Source organism: Talpa occidentalis, unplaced genomic scaffold, assembly GCF_014898055.3.
Source record: "Talpa occidentalis isolate TD23 unplaced genomic scaffold, MPIMG_talOcc4v2.1 talOcc4.5, whole genome shotgun sequence".
NCBI lineage: Eukaryota > Metazoa > Chordata > Mammalia > Eulipotyphla > Talpidae > Talpa > Talpa occidentalis.
This window is the reverse complement of record NW_023604861.1, coordinates 43,020,034-43,042,351: the sequence shown is the minus strand read 5'-3', so window position 1 is coordinate 43,042,351 and position 22,318 is coordinate 43,020,034. Positions and strand designations below refer to the sequence as shown.

General features: G+C 35.7%; 1 protein-coding gene across 5 annotated transcripts in view; it reads left to right on the top strand.

Annotated features, from left to right (window-relative positions):
• The window catches only part of ZC3H13 (zinc finger CCCH-type containing 13), an 83,379-nt gene that overhangs the window by 46,655 nt on the left and 14,406 nt on the right, over positions 1–22,318 (top strand). For 2 of the 5 annotated variants that reach the window (XM_054701846.1, XM_054701845.1), the window contains exons 9-13: positions 8,206–8,516; positions 11,076–11,540; positions 14,337–14,528; positions 18,358–18,441; positions 18,795–19,344. In XM_054701846.1, the coding sequence (XP_054557821.1) occupies positions 8,206–8,516; positions 11,076–11,540; positions 14,337–14,528; positions 18,358–18,441; positions 18,795–19,344 (1,602 nt within the window). The remainder of the gene's footprint in view (positions 1–8,205; positions 8,517–11,075; positions 11,541–14,336; positions 14,529–18,357; positions 18,442–18,794; positions 19,345–22,318) is intronic. The other 3 variants (XM_037527017.2, XM_037527016.2, XM_054701847.1) reach the window with 2 other exon arrangements.

Sequence of the window (22,318 nt, the reverse complement as noted above, 5' to 3'; positions counted from 1 at the left end):
ACACTAAGCTTTTGTATAGAATGAAATTGATAGTTTCTTGAATAAATAAATGTGTACTAATATTGCTGAGAACATGGGCAATATTACATTATTATTATGCAATATTTCACATACAATATTATGATTGTCAAATCCATTTTGATCTATACCTCTGTCCAACTCACCTCTCCAGTATTGTTTTGAAGCAAATATCAGACACCTTATTATTTCATCTGTGTATAGTTTAGCATATCTCCCTAAAAGAGAAGGATATTTAAAAATATATAATCACTATATGAGTAACGTACCTAGAAGAAAAAAAGTAGTGTAATTTTAAAATACTTATTTTAAAAGCATGAATTTATAATATATTTTTCATTTCCCAATACAGACCTTTTAGTATTAAAATGGAACCCCCTTGTATTTGGAAATTACTTATCTAAGGCAGTGTCTTTTTTTTCTGTATTTAATTGAACCCTGTTTGTATATTTAGAGAGGGTTTTCATGTGAATGCTAATTTAGGCTAGGGGTATAAAATTAAGGCACTTAAATAAATGTATAATATAGCTGAACATTATGTAATACACTGAATTTAATAGGCTTGCTGAAATGAAATAGTTTTATAAATATTAAATCACAATGGGAAAAAAAATATACTTTCCCATATAGTTGACTTGATCAAGACTTGGACTCTTCTCTAGGTGTGGTATCGGAAAAATTTATAGAGCCCAGAAGAACAGCTCCTGTTTGTAGCCAAAATCTACAGTGGCGTTTATATCTCTAAAAATTGTACTTTTAGCCTTGTTCAGTGTGTTTGGTGGAATTGAAGACTTGCAAGGGAAGTTGTTCTCAAGCTGTTTCAGATTGCTCTTCGGTAGCAGGAAATGGTTGGGAAATTTAGTCCTGTTCTGATAATTGATCCAGTCAGAAAGGAAGCCAGAAATTCAGTTCAGTGAAAATGTGGGGCCATCTTGTTTGGAATGAAATTAATAAAATAACCCCAGGTGTACTTTTAAAATCTATCTGAATCTGACTGTTGTGTCATCAGGTGGCATTTATTTTGCATACAGTTAAATGATAACACTTCCAGGATGGCAGCAGGGTTTTCAGTAACCTCCCTTGTTTGGCACCAATTTGGTTGGCCTGATCTGGGTACATGTGTGTATTGGAAATAGGTGGGGACTTGAGAACCATTTTCACCTCCCTCTTTCCCAAGACTGCATTACTTGCTATTTCTTGGTAATGGTTTGGTCATTTCTGTAATCTCCTTACTACTCATTCCTTTCTAGCAGAAAGTCATAATTTTAAATTGTTTCACCAGGTTTCAATTGTTTGAGGATAGAAGCCAGTTTTCTTGATATGTATTTATACTAGTATGTATGTATTGTTTCTGTGTTTTATTAATTTGAAATATAGACTTTTACTCCTAGAGCTTAAAAATAATTTGTGTTCTAGGGGAACCAGCTACTTGTCCTTTTCTGACCCTTGGTCATAGTTTAGGTACGGTTTTTTTGTTCACCTCACATGATTGAACAAATCTATGTTGGACACTTGAATGAATCGTATTCTGAAAAATGCTTTCCTTTAAATAGTAAATCAGGATTTAAAAAAATTGAAGGAGGTGTTGATTTAAGGGTTATCTTAACATTCTTCATTCTTAAATTCACGTTTTTTAAATTATTTCATTTTCATGTAAATGTGAGAATGAAATTAACCAAAATTAGTAGTACTCAGCTTAGATTTACTTGTATTATCTAGCTACTAGTTTGTTTGAATCAAATCTGTTCTACAACACCATTATATATTTATGGAGGAAAAATCTTTCAAGATATTCCTGCAGACAAAAAGTATCATTATGGTTCTGAAGATCATTCACTTAGAAATGATTTTTCTTCCAGGGAGACAGCAAAGGGGGGACAGCTAGCTAAATAAATCAGGCCTAAAACAAATCATCACACAGAAGCATTTTCTTTTTCTATCTCATATATTTATTTAGACAAGTAAGATTTTGCTGGATTTTGAATGATACTTGCCTGAAACTCTTCAGTGATTTCCTTCTTGTTTAGAATAAAGTCCATACATTTATCATGACCTAGAAGAATCCATATCATTTGGCCTTTTCCTATTCACTGATCCTTTCTCAAAAGAGTCTTCAATCTTGTAAATTATAAGTACATTAAGTTCTTTCTTGTATTATGTATCACTATCCCTCCTGCCTTTTTTGTAGTTAGTAAACCCTTTGCTCAGAAAGCCCTTCCCTTCAGATGTTCAACTTTTGGCTCATATCCCGTTTTAGGAAGGGTACTTTCCTTACCCAGTAACTCCCTTGACATATTTAAAAAAAAAAAAAAAAAAAAAAAAAAAAGCATGAACTAACAGTTCTGTTTCATTACCCTGTTTTTTAGACTTTATTGGATTAATTAGTGGAGAAGCTGAAATTGCCTTGCTTTGTTGTTAGTCTGGTCTTATATTCCTAGACTAGTCTAGACTAGTCTGTAGTTAAGACTGGTTTTCAGTCCTGTTTCAGTTAACTGATAGCATTGTCATCATAAAGATGAAATGAATTAGTACATGTAAAATACTAAAACAAGGTCATGCCCATTGTAGCAATATATATGTTAGCTGCTATTTTATCATTATTAAGTTAGTGGTTTTATCTGTCTTCCCTACTTCTGTATCCTCAGTGCTAAAAATAATGCTTGGTGCATAGAAGTTGCTCACTTAATTTTTCTCTAATGAATTTAAATGATTTATTTTAATAAGAATAAATTTCTTATATAAACCTAAGTATTTCTGTATATGTATCATGTTTTTCTACTGAAAATAGAATTATGATAGTGTCCATAATTCCATTGTTTAAATGTATAATTTTTACATCATCATTTTAAAGGTTGAATTATGGGTGTTGGTTACCTTAAAACCTTATGTAAGCCTCATATTTCAAAAATAGAAACCATTATAAGAAAACTTGGTGTTAATTTATGAAACTAGAGTAAACATAATGGTTTATAGGCGAAATTACTTGTATTTGAATGAGTATTTGTTTTCACATTTCTTAAATTTCGTATTTTTCTCCAGTGAAACATTCCCCGAATATTCTCATTCCACATCATGCCCTAATTTTAGCCATGCTAAGAAGCTTTAGGTTGAAATCTGGAGACTACAGACCAGCTTTCCCTATGTACTGTAAATCATAGTGATCCTACTAACAGTATATAATTTCTGTTTAAAGTATAGTGCTTCTCTCTGTATTATAAATTTTCCTTTTTCCTTTATTTGAATTTCAAATGTCACCTCTTTTTTCCATATAAGAAACCATTCATTTGAGAGCATAAGACTGAAATTAGAAATTCTACTTTAAGTGGAAATACATTTTAATATATTTCTGCAAAGTACCAATAATTTTGGTCAGATTTCAAGACATTATTTAGAGTCATGCCTTTTATATATGCAAAATGAACATAAATCCAGGTCCAGTTAGGTTCCATAATTTGACACTCATATTGTTTTGGGAATAGACCTCTCCGCTATTCTGTATTCATACTTTCAAAAGAATGGTAACAGAGAAATGTGAAGATACTGTCTTAGCCACTTGGTGCTACTGTAACAAAATACCACAGATTGGGGGCTTAAATAATACAAATTTAGTTTTCATAGTTATAGAGATGTTGTCTCTTTCTCTTCTTACAAGGACACTAATCCCATCATATGGGGCTTACCTGGGGGGTGGGGATGGTATAGGATACAAACATTCAGTATCTAGCAGATGCTTAAATCGGCAACTGGGTTTTTTTTTTCCTTTTTTTTTTTTTTTAACTCTGAAGGATGGGTAAGGGTAAGAACAAAAATTGGTTAAAATGCTGAAGCCATGACTTGACAACCGTTGGTGCTCTCACCTTAATATGATAGCTTGATTATCCTCGGTTTAATCTGAAGCTTTTTTCCTATGCTGTAGATACCAAATTTTCATAGAAATTGTGATTTTAAAATTTGTGTTTTTAAAGATAGTGTTAAGAACTATTTTATTTTTTAAGTTCTGTGAATAATCCCCAAGGGGTATTACAGCCATTCTTGAAACAATTTTATGTAAACCTCAGAAATATACTTAAAACTAACAAAAATGTCAGTTCATTAGAGAACAGCATTCTTTATCAATTTAGATTTTTTTCCAAGTTGACTAGAACCTGATGAAACTGAAATTGGAAAGCACCAAACAGTAATCATTCTATTCTTAGTGTAGCAATGATTTTTCAGGTCAGTTGAGTACATTTGAATGGCCATTGGTCATACAAGACTTTTGAAATTTTGGTTAAAACCCATTGAGCAATTCTTATATCTGTAAGTAAATAAATTTCTATTCAGAGTTAATTTATAGTGGGTTATGGCTTTTTTATGTAAGGAATAACAGGTTTTATTAGAAGCATGGAGATTCAGTGGAATCACAGATGACTAAAATGGTTAGGAGAATGTGGTATTGTAGTTAGATGACTTTTATTTTCTTTGGTTAACTGTTATCCAAAAGTATTATGTTTATTTGCGTAAATCTTTGGTCTGCAAAAATTCTTGAAATATATTGGAAGGCTTTTGTGATTCAGTAACATTTTCTAGATTTAAACCTTATATTGATTTAGAAGATTTACTAAGGCATCATTTATAAACAATATAGTTTAGGGCAGCAGTTCTCAACCAGGGGTGATTTTGCCTCTCTGGGAACTTTTGGCAGTGTCTAGAGGAGAGAGAGAGAGAGAGAGAGAGAGAGAGAGTGTGTGTGTGTGTGTGTGTGTGTGTGTGAGAGAGAGAGAGAGAGAGAGAGAGAGACAGATAGCGAATATGCATGACTAGGGTGGGAGAGAAATGAGTACTGGCCTCTGGTAGATAGAAGCCAGGGATGCTGCTAAACTTGTATAGGACAGCGCCCACCACAAAGAATTACTGAAAGCAAAGTGCCTGTAGTACCAAGATTGAGAAACCCTGGTTTAGGTTTATAACGAGTTTGTTACATTTGTTCCTATTAAAAATATTTATCAGAGGCACAGAAGGTAATTCTGAAATACTTAGACTAGAACTTCAGAATTTTTTTTGAAGGAAACAACTAGCTCCTGAAATGATTGCCTTGAGGGATATGATTATGGGAGTGACTCAGATGTGCTTCATGAAGTTATAAGTTGTTTCACTGCCTGCAGTGACTTTCAGGGAGATTTAAAAGAAGTAGAGGAAGTTTCAGTTAACCCTAGACTTAGGAACTAAATCAGTATGTGCTGCCCAATAGTGAAGCCAGATTATTTAAGAAAAAGGCAGTATGTCCTTTCCTTATTGATAGTTCCTCTCCCCATCCTACATGTCAACACAGGCAGTGCAGACTTTAGGTTTGACTTAGGTGGTCACAACTTTCTCTTTTTCTGTATCCTTGAATTATAGACAGTCTTACAGCTACTATTTATCTAGATCTTACTGATGTGATTTAGCTACTTTTGGGTGTCACCCGTTCAAGTATATATTCACAGGGTCAAAAAATATCTCTAGTAAGAGTGAATTCTAGAGACCTCCCCGGTGGCGCAGTGGTTGAGCGCTGGGTTGCGAAGCTGCCCGCAGCAGCGCCGGTTCCATCGCCGGCTGCTCCCCGCCACCATAGGGAGAGTCCCACATGGTGCGCAGACCTCTCCTGTGGCGCCTGCTGCTCCCCTCAGCAGTGTACTTCGGTCCTTCTGCCTGCTCTGCTCCCTGCTCTGGCTCTGGTGAATTCTCTCACCCTCCCGCGCTTCTGACTGTACCCAGTGCTTGTATAAATAAATAAAAATAAAATCTCTAAAAAAAAAAAGATAAGAATCACTTTAAAAAAAATTAACAGTGAATTCTATAGTTTATGGGAGGGTAGACTAACTGCTCAGAAAATATGTGACCTGGAAAAGAAAGTATGCCTCTGATCCAAAGCTTGGAAGAAGGACACTGCATTACTTATCTAGAATTGTTGCCTCAGGCTGACTTAAAAATTACTCAGATCTTTAAAATCAGCTTACTATTTTTCTAAATGTATTTATTTTTCTTTTTTTATTTAAACTTTATATTCCCCATACAATTACAACCCCCTTATTATGACCCCAAGCCCTCCTTTCCCTGCCCCTACCCCCCATAGAGTGTCTCTGGTTCATAGTTGTTTGTTGATTTTGATATTTTCTTTCTTTTAGTTATTCTTTTTCCTGGTCCCTTATTTAAGTTTTCTAGATTTCTGCTATGAGTGAGACCATCCAGTATTTTTCTTTTTCTTTCTGGCTTATTTCGCTGAGCATGATCCCTTCAAGCTCCATCCATGTTGCTGCAAATTGCATGTGTTTATCTTTTTTGAATGCTGAGTAATATTCCATGGTGTATATGTACCACATCTTCTTGATCCAGTTATCTATTTTTGGGCATTTGGGTTGTTTCCAAAGCTTAGCAATTGTAAACAGTGCTGCTGTAAACATAGGGGTCAAGTTACTCTTTGGAATTGATGTTTCTGTGTCCTTTGGGTAAATACCTAGGAGTGGAATTGCTGGATCATATGGAAGCTCTATGTTTAGTAGGTCCAGAAATCTCCACACAGCTCTCCATAGTGGTTGGACCAGTTTGCACTCCCACCAACAGTGCAGGAGAGTTCCTTTTTCTCCACATCCTCGCCAACATTTGTTGTTGCTAGTTTTTTTAATATGTGCCATTCTCACTGGTGTAAGATGGTATCTCATGGTAGTTTTGATTTGCATTTCCCTGATTACAAGTGATGTTGAACATTTTTTCATATGCCTGTTGGCCCTTTGCATTTCCTCTTCAGAGAAGTTTCTTTTTAGCTCTTCTGCCCATTTTTTGACCGGATTATTTTCTTTGTTTTCGGTGAGTCTCGTCAGCTCTTTGTAGATTTTTGTGATCAGTCCTTTATCATTAGTGTTGTGTGCAAAAATGTTCTCCCAGTTGGTGGGGTTTCTCTTTGTTTTTGTTATTGTCTCTTTTGCTGTGCAGAAGCTCTTTAATTTGATGTAGTCCCAGCTGTTTATCTTTTTTTCTTTTGAAAGTTTTTTTTTTTAATTTTTTTAAAGATTTATTTTTATTTATTTATTTATTTATACAAGCACTGGGTACAGTCAGAAGCGCGGGAGGGTGAGAGAATTCACCAGAGTGGGGAGCAGAGCAGGCAGAAGGACTGAAGTACACTGCTGAGGGGAGCAGCGGGCGGCAGCAGAGGTCTGCGCGCCATGTCGGACCCTCCTCTGGTGGCCGGGGAGCAGCCGGGGATTGAACCGGCGCTGCAGAGGCTGTGGGCAGCTTCGCAACCCAGCGCTCAACCACTGCACCACCGGGGAGTCCCCCAGCTGTTTATCTTTGCCTTCACTCTCACTGCTTTGGGTGATGTGTCTGTAAAGATGTCTTTGATGTGCATATCATGTAGTGTTTCACCTATATTTCCTTCTATGTATTTTATGGTTTCAGGTCTTATGTCTAGTTCTTTAATCCATTTTGAGTTGGTTTTTGTGTATGGTGTGAGGTAGTAGTCAAGCTTCATTCGTTTGCATGTAGCGACCCAGTTTTCCCAGCACCATTTATTGAACAAACTTTCTTTGCTCCCATGCATATTCTTTGCTCCTTTGTCAAAGATTAGTTAACCATAAATCTGTGGGTTTATTTCTGGATTTTCTATTCGATTCCATTGGTCTGTGTGTCTGTTCTTGTTCCAATACCATGCAGTTTTGATGATTATGGCTTTGTAGTATAATTTGAAGTCTGGGAGTGTGATGCCTCCATTCCCTTTTTTTTTTTTTTTTTTTCCAGGAGATCCTTGGCTATTTGGGGTTTTTGGTGATTCCATATGAATTTCATCAATAATTGTTCTATTTCTTTGAAGAATGACATTGAAATTTTGATTGGAATAGCATTGAATCTGTATATTGCTTTTGGTAGGATGGCCATTTTAATAATGTTTATTCTTCCAATCCATGAGCAGGGGATGTCTTTCTATTTCTTTGTGTCTTCTATCTCTTTTAACAGTGTTTTATAGTTTTCTTTGTATAGGTCCTTTACCTCTTTGGTTAGATTTATTCCCAAGTATTTGAAAATCAGCTTACTATTTAACAGCAATGTGAATTAAATTTATCCTGGAATTATGTTTGAGCCATTATATTTTTGCTTGTTTGTTTCTAAATAAGATCTTTCTTTAGCTGAATGGAACCTCTTAAACATGCTTTTTATTTTTTCTTACAGGTCTACTTCCCCAGCAGGGCAGCATCATTCTCCTATATCTTCTAGACATCACTCATCTTCCTCACAATCAGGATCATCTATTCAAAGACATTCTCCTTCTCCTCGTCGAAAAAGAACTCCGTCACCATCTTATCAGAGGACAATAACTCCACCTTTACGACGCTCTGCTTCTCCTTATCCTTCCCATTCTTTGTCTTCTCCTCCAAGAAAGCAAAGTCCCCCAAGACATCGCTCTCCAATGCGAGAGAAGGGGAGGCATGATCATGAGCGAACTTCACAGTCTCATGACCGGCGTCATGAAAGAAGGGAAGGTATGCACTATAATTTATTTTGATTTTTTTTTCAGAGTTCATTTATTTAAATATGTATTTTCTTTGTTTTAAAATTGGACAGATTTGTTGTTATAATTAGGGCTACAAGAGAACTGTGTCCTATTTAGTCTTTGTAATAGTCAAAGGTTCTTGAGAACAATAGAAGGTGTTTAATGACATGGGGCTATAAGCTCGGGCTATAAGCTATTAAATATATGTAAGAGGGCATTTATATATATATTCAGTTGATACTTAAGGTGTTTTACTTGAGTCATCTAGATTTTTGGGCATTTGATTTTTTAGAGCATCACTGATTGCCTAATTAGTTCTTTAAAAACAACAGAGAAGTGAAGGGAAGAAAAGCAGCAAATCACAGAGCTGAGTTTAAAAGCATCAGAAGTGTTCTGATAAAGAGGTGAAGGCTGAGGGAAATATTTGGAAGATCATTGCAAACCAAGTGATCAATTTTCCAGGTGTAAGTCAATTAATTAGCAAAGCAGTTTCCTTTCTAGATCCTTAAAGAATTTAAGTTAACTTTGAATTTGCTAGTCCCTGTTCAAGCTGAGATGGTATTATTACCTGGCAATGCAGCTCTCCTCTCTTTCTATACTTCCTGCTTAAGCTTCTTGTTCTGATTAATTTAACTTAACAAGTCTTTAACCTTGCTTCTCCTGAGTTAGCATTCAAATATAATGAATACTTAAGCAATACTTGCTTACTTGCAATATTTCTCTTTAATATGCATTTGAAAAACCTCTCTGTGAGTATAGTACAGCAGTCTCCAATGAAACATGTTGAACTTAGTTATTTTTTTCCTACCAACAGTGTAAACAGTGATTAGTCAAGTTATTTTATTCAAGAAAATGATGGATACATATATAGGGACTGGAGAGAGCACCTATTTTATAGAATTTTTCTTTGTGTACATGATTTTGGAAGCAGATGATCACAATAGTATTTGTGGAACATTGGTTAGATGGGAAAATTTTCTTATACCTATTAATTTTAATAAGATAATTTAACTAGAGTTGACCTGGATTACATACAGTATACATTTAGTGATAACTTAGTGAATGAAAACTATTATTTCAAAACATAATTTCGTAATTTAACTGATTAATGAAGGGGAAATAATATGCAGCTTATAGGAATGCTTTTTATAGTAAGAACAGCTTGTTACAGGAAGAATCCTTTTAATAATAAACTATATGTAAGTTAGGTTCTTTATAAGGAAGATGTTTCTTTAATCTCCCATTTAAAAAATGGGGCAAATACTTGTTCCTCTCTACTTTGTTATCATTTTCAAAAAAAGAATAATTTTAGTGAAAGAATGGTGATTTAAGTGAAGAATAAAATATAGTAACTATGTAATTATAAAGACAGGTGGGAGAATCATAAAAAAAGCACCTACTAAGTGAACACATTTTTGGGCACAGTTCCTGTTGGTGGACTACAAGGGATGCATGTACACAAAAAGGGATGGCGACACAGTGGATTCTTACCTAATGCTTCTGTCTTTACATGATATTTGTGGGCTTAGACATATATACAAAGTATTTGAGAGTGGAAATAAGTTATTGCCGTGAGAATCTAGGGGATCTTGTGGATACTAGGTGTTTGGATGCTTGAGAAAGTCTATGGACTAGTCACTGAGGACAAAGAGAAAAGAAAGTGAATATACAGTATTACACAGTGTCCTAGGAATAAAGTTGCTGTAGTTGCTTTAAAAAGCCTCAGAGAGTGGGGCATTTCCAGAATAACAGCAAGTTTGAAAGGATAAAAGGACAGGATTTGTTCTTTGAAGTTTTCATGTTAATTCTTTGACTTTGTATGAGATAATCAATTTATGCTTATTGTGGACATTTTTATACAATAGTTTCCAATCTTTGCAAATCCCTATGAGATATGGGGTTGACTAGACTGTTTAAACTCTGGATCTTATTTATACAATGAAAATTTTGGATTAAATTATCAGTGATGATTATTCTAGCTTTATAAAAACTGAAATTTTGTCTTTATTTTTCTATGAGATGTTAGAAAATCCTTTTCTAAGTAGAGAAAACTTTATAGACAGGATTGTGATTCCATTAAACAGTTCAGGAAAAGACAGGGTGAAAAACAGTATCTCTTTACTGGCCAACTGACCAGTTGTAGGCTACTCTCAAGTGCTTAAATACATTTGAGTAGTCATGTGTAGTCTAGTCTTAGTGTAATATTGGTAGAGTTGATTGAAGTAACTGCATCTCTGATTCTAAAAGTGGTTTCTAAGAAGTAACCAACCAGTGACATGAGATCAGTTTATTTATTCTAATTGTTTAAGATCTGTAAGTGCAGGTAAATGGGGGTAGGAGAAGAGCATTCAGAGTTTATCCAAGTGTTAATAGAATAATGTTTAGAATTTTACTTAAGTAAGGATGGTTTTAATTTTCTTTTTCCTATATATTTTCATCAAAGGACATGAGCAATTAATGTAATAAAGATTTTTTAGACAATTATACTGTCTGATTTCCCAAAATTTCGTGAAAAAAATTATAGTTGATTTCCAAAATTGCATTACAGAGACAAGAGGGAAAAGAGATAGAGAAAAGGACACAAGGGAAGAACGAGAGTATGAACAGGATCAGAGTTCTTCCAGAGACCATAGAGATGACAGAGAACCTCGAGATGGTCGGGATCGGAGAGATGCCAGAGATACTAGAGACCGAAGGGAACTAAGAGACTCCAGAGACATTCGGGACTCCAGGGAAATGAGAGACTACAGCAGAGATAACAAAGAGAGCCGTGATCCGAGAGATTCTCGGTCTACCCGTGATGCCCATGATTACAGGGACCGTGAAAGTCGAGATGTTCATCGAAAGGAGGATACATATCAGGAAGAATCCCGAAGTTATGGCAGAAACCATTTGAGAGAAGAAAGTTCTCGTACTGAAATAAGGAATGATTCCAGAAATGAGTCTCGAAGTGAAATTAGGAATGATCGGATGGGCAGAAGTAGGGGAAGAGGTCCGGAATTACCTGAAAAGGGTAAGGTTTTTGATTTATCAGTGAATTATGTCTTGTACATTCATATAACGTAATTAGCTCTGTTAAGGTTTCTTTTCTAACCATATTCCATACATTCTTTATCATTTTGTCAAAGTAATTTCAGTTAATTGAATTTTGATATTCTCTATAAATTCTGAATAGGAATTATTAGCTAAAATAGAAGATAAAAGGATTGACCTGTACTCTTGCTTGAGTGATAACTAGTCATGCCTACCATCTTGATTGACAGGTTCACTAAGCATATTGCTATCAAACAAAAAAGGAGAGTCAAAAATAATTTCTAGTAAATAGGAGTACATCTTTCCTTTAAAAGCATTTATCATCACTTAATCACTACTGACGTAAATGCATTTGACTGTCTCCAAATTGCTCTCTTCCTCCTGCCCTGTCTCCCTTCCCCAAAAAACATTGCTATAGAATTCTGATCACTTATTCTTTCCATGAGTCTGATGGAAAGTGCTTGTCGTTATAACAGCTTTAGATTAGGTTGAGGGTCTCTCACCTACTCTGGCATAGTTGTCTTGGCTCTTTTTGGCCCTTTGCTTTTTCACTTTTTTTAAAAAAAAATTTTCAAAGATTTTATTTACTTATGCATACAAGAGCTGGGATGTAGGCCAGGTTGTAGGGGTGGGAGGGGGACTGTGTGAGAGGATTCACCAGAGACAGAGTGGAGAGCAAAACAGAAGGCTTGACTGAAATACACTGCTGAGGGGAGCAACGGGTGGACAGGAGAGGTCTGCTGCGCCATGTATTTCCCATCCTACCAATCTTTCTGTATCTTTTTGTTTTAAAGTAACTCTAAATAACTTAGAGTTATTAGACATATGTTGAAGCTTCTCATTGTATCTTCCTTGATTTTTTTAGCTTCCTTTCATTTTTCATCTCTATCTCTTCTAGATCATATCCTCATGTAGCTTTTTCTTTTTTACTGATTTTCTTTTTTTAAAGATTTATTTATATGAGAACCAGGGTGCAAGCTAGATGTGCGGGAGGGTGAAAGGATTCACCAGAGACAGAGCAGGGAACAGAACAGGCAGACTGACGAAATAACACTGCTGAGGGGAGCAGCGGGCGAGACAGGAGAGATCTGCCACGCCGTGTGGGACCCTTGCCAGCCGGAATCAAACTGGCGCTGCAGAGGCTACAGACAGCTTCACAGTGCACAGTGCGGCGTTCAACCGCCTGCACCACCAGGAGAGGCCCTTTACTGATTTTCTTTCAGCAACTTATAACTTGACATTTAACCCTTCCTTCCTAGATTTTATATGTAGCCCTTTTTAACTAACTTTTTTTAAAAAAATGCTTTTAATTTTTTTTGGTCCTTAATAACGTAGTCTTTACAAATATGTTAGTTATTAAAATACACTAAATAGAGTTATGATATAATTCTTTAGGGCATAAAGCCTGTTATATGTAAGGTGTGTGGGTATGTGTAGCTTTATGTAGTTTTTATTTTTAAATCACTTTATTAAGGTACATTTGACATTAAAAAAGTCTACAAACTTGAGGAGCTTGGAGATATGTATACCTCCATGAAACCATCACAATAATCTGTGTAATCTGTGCCATAAACATATCCATCTCCTGTAAAAGTTTCTCCTGTCTTTTTTTTTTTTTTTAAGATTTATTTTATTTATACAAGAGCTGGGGTACAGACCAGATGTGTGGGAGGGTGAGAGGATTCATCACAGACAGAGCGGGGAACAGAACAGGCAGACTGAAATACACTGCTAAGGGGAGCAGTGAGCAAGACAGGAGAGGTCTGCCATGCCATGTGGGATTCTTGTGGGCCGGCCAGGATCGAACCGGCGCTGCAGAGGCTGCAGACAGCTTCACCGTGCGGCGCTCAACCACCTGTGCCACCAGGGAGGCCCTCCTGCCTTCTTTATTTATTACTACTTTTACATGTGTGTGATCTTCATATAAGTCTGCCCTCTTCCAGATTTTTGAGTTTCCAATAATAGTATTGTTAGTTATAGGCACTACTTTGTACAGTATGTATCCAGGATTCATTCATCTTACACAGCTGTAACTTTTTACCCTCTGACTGATATCTGCCTTTTTCCTTTTCCCCCCAGACTCTGGCTGCCACCATTGTACTTTGTTTCTAAATTTTTTTTTTTTTTTTGAGGTAATACGGGTTTCCAACACTGTAATGAATTCAGAGGTGTAAATTCACACCTCTAAAAATGTATGTTACCCACCGTGCCCATCTCCAGTGTACTTTACCCTCCCCCATATGAGTTGAATTTTAGATTCCATATGTAAGTGGTATTATGTAGAATATTTGTCCTTCTGTGTCTGACTTATCTCAGCGTACTGTTGTCCACTCCATCCCTTTATTACAGATGGCTAGATATCTTTTTTAAGACTGAATAACATTCCATGTGAAAATTATTACATCTTCACTATAAGCTGTAATCAGATGAATAAAATATTTTCATTATTTTCAAGATATTTTTGTGAGTTAAATAGAAATCAGTACTTTTTTTGTCTGGGGCTTGGGTTAATTGAATTGAGTCTTCTTGTTTTGTGATTCCATTATATAATTTCTTTTTATAGATAGGAAAAACTGGAATTTAATGTACCCAAGTCAGTCATTAGACAGTGTAAATTTTTGATCCAATATTTTAATACTTTTTCAACAATGATTATGACACTTTGGAATTTATATAAAGCACCTTTATATGTTTTGTGGGAGAAAAGATTATGATTGATGGAACTTGTTTAATAAAACAAATGTATTAAACGCTTGTGTGAATATTCTTTGTTTAGGAAGTCGAGGCACAAGAGGTTCTCAAATTGATAGTCACAGTGGCGGTAGCAACTATCATGACAGCTGGGAAACTCGGAGTAGCTATCCTGAAAGAGATAGATATCCTGAAAGAGACAACCGCGATCAAGCAAGGGATTCTTCCTTTGAGAGAAGACATGGAGATAGAGATCGTCGTGACAACAGAGAAAGAGGTTTGTTGAATAGAATACTACTAAATAGTGATCGACATTGATTGGGAGAATTGGTTATTTTAACCAATTTACTTTTTCATATAAAATGTCTTTTTAAGATGCCACAATAGAGACGTTATATTTACTCATAAAATCTTTTTGTTTACTTGGCTTAGAAAGACAGTCTATAAATAGCTAGTTACCAGTACCTATTTGGAAACAGGATAAAAACTAAGATGCCCTGGTGTATGTCTGTCACGTTAGCCAAATAGATCATGCCATTTAGGGAATGTAGATGTTTGGGTGTGTTTCAGGCATTTGAGATTCAGGAGATAATTATTTCTCATCTGAGCATCTTGGTCATTCACTCACTACCTGTGCAGAAAGAAGCAGCAACAAGAAAAAATGATGGTAGGGCTGGGGATTGTTTGGAGAAATATTCTTATTCTTTTTAAGTATATGCAATACTTTAATTAATTTTATATTCTTGTATATCCTAAGCAAAATACTTTCTGGTACTCTACTAGATGACATTTAAGAAGGGTAAAAAGTAAACCTTTATTTAACAAGGTTTTCTAAAAGACTGTAGGTATTAGGACCTTTAAGTATTTAAGATCATACAGAGGTGTTGTTAACCTTGGCTTGTTACTAAAGTGAGGTTTGCTGTACTGCTGAGAGTTATTTAATACTAACCTTGATGGAGTAGGGAATTGAATATTGATGCTTCATTGTGGGTTTGAATCCAAGAGGTACCCTTATCATCTTGAATATGGGTAGTAATGAGAGAACAAAGTCTATGATGCCATACACTTTTGATAGTGTACACGAGATCAGATAAGAGTTGGCTGGATTTAGTTCATTAGGGTAAGGCTTAATCATTTGGATTAAGTATGTGTAGGATTTCCTTGGTTATATGTAGATCTGGAGTTTATATGTTCTGTGTTGATGTCTGAAATTATTTCTTCCCTAACACTGATTTATCTCTTTTCTTCCTTTAATCTAACGCCATGTCCAGTAATACATTTTTCTAATAGCTCTTTTTTTTCTTTTTCTGGTTTCATATCCTAGCTCAGGTGTTTTCTTATCTCATACCTGAATTCAGTAGTAACATTTGGTTTCAGTCTTGTATTTAACTCCACACACATTGAGTTACCAAGAACTTTCATAGTTGCTTGATAAATACTCTGACTTAGTATTCTTTATAATATTAAGTTGGACTATATGTGTGTGTGTGTATTCCTTTAAAATTCTATTGTCCTTATAATATTCCTGTGAGTATAGTTATGAAAGGGAAGTCATGCTTCACAGTTCAGATTTGAGCTAAGAAAAAGGAGTGATTCCCTACCCCTCCTCCCCCCAGTATAACAGAGAAATGCGTTTCAGAGTTGAGATTCATACTCAGGTCTTCTGCTGCAAGTTCTGTTCTCTTTCTTTCTATTTTACTGTAATTATTTTCATAAATACCAGTTGCATGATTGAAAAATAGAAATAAAGTTTTGAGGTTAGTGATATATTCTACAAATATCTAATGAGTACCTGTGCTTTTTTTCTAGGTTCTTAAAGTAAAATAGTTCTTGTCCTTATAGAATTTTAAAGGGGGAAAATTCTACCCATTAACCCCAAAGGGAGATGATATTTGAGGGCTATCAAGGAAACAAGACCCAGATAGAAATAAAGAGAGGGACCTACTTTAAATACTGTTCATGAAAAATTTGAGGAATTGGTATTTATGTAGAGTAAAAATAATATGTATTCTCCTAGAATTTGATAAAACACCAATGTGGCTCGAGTATGTTGAGCAATAAGGAGATTGATAGAGGCCAAGGGTAGATATGTAGCCAGGCATTTTGCTCTGTGCTCAGGAATTTAACTCTTTCCTTCAGTTCTTCACAAGCTAATTAGGGTACAAATAGAAAATTTGAAGTGTGAGAAGTGCTACTATTATAAAAAGTTATGTGAGAAGACAAAGAGTAAACAGAATTCTGGGAAGAGCCAGGAAAGATTCCTAAAGAGTAGACATCTGAATTAGGGCCTGATGGATGAATTAATTTGCAAGACTCAGCCATGAAAGAAATACTCCTGAGAGAGGGTACAGTAAAAGAAACAAATGCTTTGGAGTATATTTTAAAAAAAAATTGTGAGGTTGGGATAGAGGTATGCTATAATTGATAGGAAAGGGAAGAAACTAGGAAAAAGGATTGGTGAGACTATCAATGAGATTGTAAATAGCCTAAGAAGTCTGGCTAATAATTTTGGGTTTAACTGCTGTTTCTCTGCCTACAAGGTAGCTGTCTTTAAACGGGTGGAAGAAATAGAGTTTTCATAAAATAAGTCTTGAGAGTCTGGGAAGAACTGGAGACAAGGGTAACAACCAATAAGGCTGTATGACACACATTTAAGAAGAGCTCATCAAAGTCTGAGTTAATATTAGTTACAAGGATGGGGAGAGGAAATGGAATAAAAAATATTTTGAGAGTGCACTGATGGTACTCAGATATGAGACTTGGACAACTCAGATGTCTAGCTTTCATGAAATGGGTATATCATTCCTTAAATTTTTTCATATGTAGTAAGAAAGGAATTCAAAGAGAAATACATGAAGAGAAGTATATGTTGGATTAGCACATTTAGAGGGGAGATTGTTTAGAATCTTAGAGTGGTATTTTCTCCTTTTCATTTTCTTTGAAATGAGGAACAGTGTCATTTTGGTTGTGAAAATTTAAGTTTCTATGTATCAAAAAAAAGGTCTTAGTAAATTAAAAGTCTATTATCAGACATGGGTAAAAGATTCAAGTGTGAATTGCTATAGGTTGCAATGTGGAATTTATTTCAGGTTGCTTTTATAATCATTGTGACATAATATGACCCCATAATCAGGAATTCAGACAGTTTAAGACATGATTGTATACATTCCAGGAATCCAATGTGTGGTGCAATGGAATCATTTTAAATTTAAGTTGGTTTCAGCAAAGGTAGAAAGGCTTAAGAGAACTAACTTCTGATCTTATGTTCAAATGAGTCTCTGTGGCTTTGGAATGTCGACTTCTGGATTAATTTCTTTGTATTTAAGAAGGAGCAAAAGGGGCTAAACAAGGCTTCTAGTTTGTTGTAGGTCTAGAATTCTGTGTACTTTTGTGTCTTCATCTGTTAATATGAATAATTTTTGTTTCTCACCTGTAATAAAGGAATTCAAATTACTTTATTGAACCCTTCCCTAGAAACAGCCTTAAGTTACTCTGCTTATTAAGTTGGTGTTAGATATTCCACTTACAAATCCCTTGGCCATATTGCAGTGTCACCTTTATGACTAACTGGTAAACATAAATAGTGTGAGAAAATATAAACACTACAGCGGCCTAGATCCCACCACAGTGAACTACTTTCAAAAATGGCTATCTCTGAGGATAAGTTCATACCATTTTCTTACACATTTTTTGAACTCTGAGTAATTTCCTGCTCAAATGAGCATCTGAGCAGGGTGTATTCACTTTTTCTGTGTTTATATAATTCCGTGTATGGGGGGAAATAAAATATGATGAGGTTATCAGTTATCTTTTTAAGAAAACAGCTCTTCATCTGAGTACTCAATTATATTGGCTTAGTTTCTTAGTAGTTATTATTAATACATAGACCACTAATAGAAAACAATTTTTACATTTGATTATTTCAAGATTGCTAAGCAACAGTACCCTTAATAGTCTAGTCTATGATAAATTGATATTGCAGCAACAAATATTGACATGTTTTATTCTACTATATTTTCCTCACATAATAGCTGCACTTTGATGTGTATATATTTTGGCCTGAATTAGAGGTGTGACTTACGAGGGAAATTTTTTTTTTCCTTCAGCTCCTATGTTCTACACCTCCTGCTGCCCCTATCCTTTGCCACCAGTGTTCTCAGGTCCTGCTGGGGGGACAGAGAAGATCAGAGGTGAAGGGTAGAGATGGCAGAAAGTGGGGTTGGAGCAGTGGGCTGGAGGTAGGGTAGGGAGCATGCAGAGAAAGATCAAAGGTGGATCAGCGGGAGGTGGGAGGGGGTTGATGGGGAGCAGAGAAAAATGGTAGTTAGAGGGCAAATAAAAACTATCTTAAAGGAAAAAAAAATGTTTTTAAACATCTAGGGGTGATTATTTGGATGATTAAATTAAAAGTAAATATAGTACCTGGTTTATATTTGTTGCCAGTGTGACCCTATACACAGATAAAATCTAAGATTTGCCATACTGTCTTGCCAATTGGTTGTCTGTCTAATTAATCACTGACAAAACTTGATTTTCATTGTAGATCAAAGACCAAGCTCACCAATTCGACATCAGGGAAGGAATGACGAGCTTGAGCGTGATGAAAGAAGAGAGGAACGAAGAGTAGAGAGAGTGGATGATAGAAGAGATGAAAGGGCCAGAGAAAGAGATCGGGAGCGAGACCGAGAACGAGAACGAGAGAGGGAGCGTGAGCGGGATAGGGAGAGAGAGAAAGAAAGAGAACTAGAAAGAGAGCGGGCTAGGGAACGTGAGCGAGAAAGAGAGAAAGAGAGAGACCGTGAAAGAGAGAGAGATCGTGACCATGATAGAGAGAGGGAGAGAGAAAGGGAGAGAGACAGAGAAAAGGAACGGGAGCGAGAGCGAGAAGAAAGGGAGAGAGAAAGAGAGAGAGAACGGGAGAGGGAGAGAGAACGAGAGCGGGAACGTGAAAGAACTAGAGAAAGGGATAAAGAAAGAGAGCGTCAGAGGGATTGGGAAGACAAAGACAAAGGACGGGATGAACGCAGAGAAAAGCGAGAAGATATCCGTGAGGACAGGAATCCCAGAGATGGACATGAGGAGAGAAAGTCAAAGTAAGCATGATTGCAGTTGATTTTTCTAAAGTTATATTTCAGTGAAGACTTTGAAAAATTCCATTGAGTGCTTTTCAGAGTGCTCATTCTTTTTCACTCAGTATATTTTCCTGTATTTCAACTTTTTGTATTTGTTGTTCAAATTCTTTTGGATTGTCTTTTAAAAATGTAATTTTCCCGGTCTAAAATTTCAATCAAGGAATATAATTAATCATTTTTGTTTACTGATTTTAACAAGACTCCAATGTAAAAGTGATAGAAACAGTGAACTTGTATTCCATCACATCTATTTTATAACTAGTTTATACTGCTGACTAGTCAGCAAGAGATGTTGCCTTTGCTATTCTTGATAATCCTTCATGAGTACTTGTAAATTTGGGGTACTACCCCCAGGCTAGAGACGCAGTCACAATGTCTTTGAACTGAGGGAGTTCCTGTTACCTCTGCATGGCTTAATAAGAAATACGGTGGTGTCTTCTCAGGCACTGGAATTACGTAGTTGGCTATTGAGGCCAAAAGAGTATTCTTGTTATCTCATAATATATCTGAGGGTATTTTCTTATTCTTCACTCTCTTTTTAACCAAAAAGAATTTATTTGCTCAGGTATCTAGTAAGTCCAAGGTTAACTTTCACTGGTTGTCATATAACTGTACCCAAATTCTCGAAACTACAGGAATGATATTTCTCCACTGTTTTTTTCTGTGATAGGCCCTGTCTCAGAAGGGTTTTCTCCTATATAATGACTGTCATGACTAAGATGGGCTCAGGGTTAGACCTCTCAGCTTAGCAGCCCTCTCTGTGTTGGGGCAATCATTAGTTGAGGAGTAGGCAAGGGAGCTAAGCCAATGATTGCATCCAAGAGAACTCTGGACTCGGGTTGCTCAGTTTTCAGTTTTATAGTCACAAAAGCAAACACTGGAATTCACTGCTTAAAAAAAAAATGGAGTCAAAGGATGATTACATTTGCTAAAACAAACTGTGGGATTTATGTATCAGTTTCTTTGCTTCTACCTCCACCTCATTTACCTAATGGGGAATACAGGCTTCCTGCTTTGAACTTTTTTTTTTTAAATCATTGCTGTTTTGGGTTATGGTTATGGACAAACAGCAAAGCACAGAAATGGAGGCATCTTCTATTAGATCTTGGGTTTCCTTCAGTATGTATCCAAGGTTTTCTGTAATAGCCTCTGGCTTCCCTCTCTCCACATTTAAAAAGTATCTTACATTTACAAAAAACTCAGTTACTACTTTTCACACATCTAGGCACACAATAATAAATTATTTTTCTTCCCTCCTCTGACCTTTTTAGCTCTCTTTCATCTAAGATTGATATTTTGAAATCTTGTTGTTTATATTATCCTGTCCTATAACTTGACTAGTATTTTTCCATGTTTCTGATCTCTGTTTTTAATAGTAAAGGTTACTTCTAATTTTTTGTGGCTCAACACCCCAAGTGTCGATAGGGACCCCAAAAAAGTAGGCATCAAACACCTCTATATGGATAGATGTTTTCATCAATTATGTTGTCATTTCAGTAGTTGAATTTATTTAGCACTTTACTAACAGATGATTAATCTAATTATGGGGTTGCTGAATTTCTCTAATATTCATTTTATTGTTATTTTGTCACTGTATATTTTCTTGAAATTAAAGTTTTTTGTTTTTTAATTTTCACTTTATGCTAGTATACCAGTTATCTCTTGCTATTTGTCAAATCACCCCAAAAGGTTTTGTTGTTGTTTTTGTTCATTTGGGCTGGAGTCAGCATAGCAATTCTTCTGCTAGTCAAGTGAGCTTGATCATTCATGTGTCTACAGTCAATCTGGTTATTCATTCAGGTCTTAATGACCTAAAATGACCTCACTCACATGTCTGGCAGTTGGTGCACACTTTCGGTTAGTGCATCTCATTTGTCCTCTCAATGACTTCTCATTTTTCAGTTGTTTTAAATGCTTCTTTGGCATTTAATGGTAGAAACATACCATGAGGTCAAAAGTAGAAGCTTTAGGACCTCTTGAGTCCTAACTCTCCAAATTCACAGTGTCTTTTTTACCACATTCTCTTGTCAGCTACTGTCCTGGCCCAGATTCAATGGATAGGAAAATAGACTGCTAAGTGATTGAGGAACTTTTAAATAAGGAATTGTACAAGCTTGGGTCTGTGAGTTGTCTATATCTGGAGCCTCCTTTAGGAGGTTGCTCATTTATATAAATAATCAGCCAAGGAGATAACATATGCTACAGTATGTTTCTTTTGACCATAGTTTTTATATACAATGTTAGTAAAAAAAAAAACAAATAGTTGGTCACAATTTAATGAAAATACAGGAAACACTAGAAAAATTAAGTGCCTACAGATATAAATCAATACTCATTTCAAATTCAACTAATGAACAGAAGTATAATGAACATATGAATTACTTTGTAATTTATTTTTAATTGAGGTAATATGGGGATACAACCACATATATACTTCAGAAATACAGGTCCACACCGCTTCTGATGCATATTTCCAAACCATACCTGCCACCATGGCACCCACAGTCCATTTGGCCACCCTCCACACTTTGCTCCCATCTTTCCATCCCCCTTTGGTATCCTCAACTCTACAGTCGGATTTCTAGTTTGTTTTTGATATGATTTCGTCGGACATTTGTTTTGTTTCTCTGTATTCCACTGAGTAAAATCATCTGATATTTGTCTAGCTCCATGCATTATTAGTCACCTAGCAAGTGATTTAGTTCTGAGAGAGAAACAATGGTACTTTGCCCAGTATGCCTGGTCTTGGGCTTATAATATGAGTAATCTGTTCCTCTTTGCAATTTTATGAGATAGAGCCTCATTTTTTCCCTCCTATTTTCAACTGAGAAAACTGTTTCAGTGACTTCAGGGTACTTACTTACCTAAAGTTGCATCGTAAGTATCATGACTATAAGTTGAACACTTGTCTTTTTTATTCCAAAGCCAGTACGAG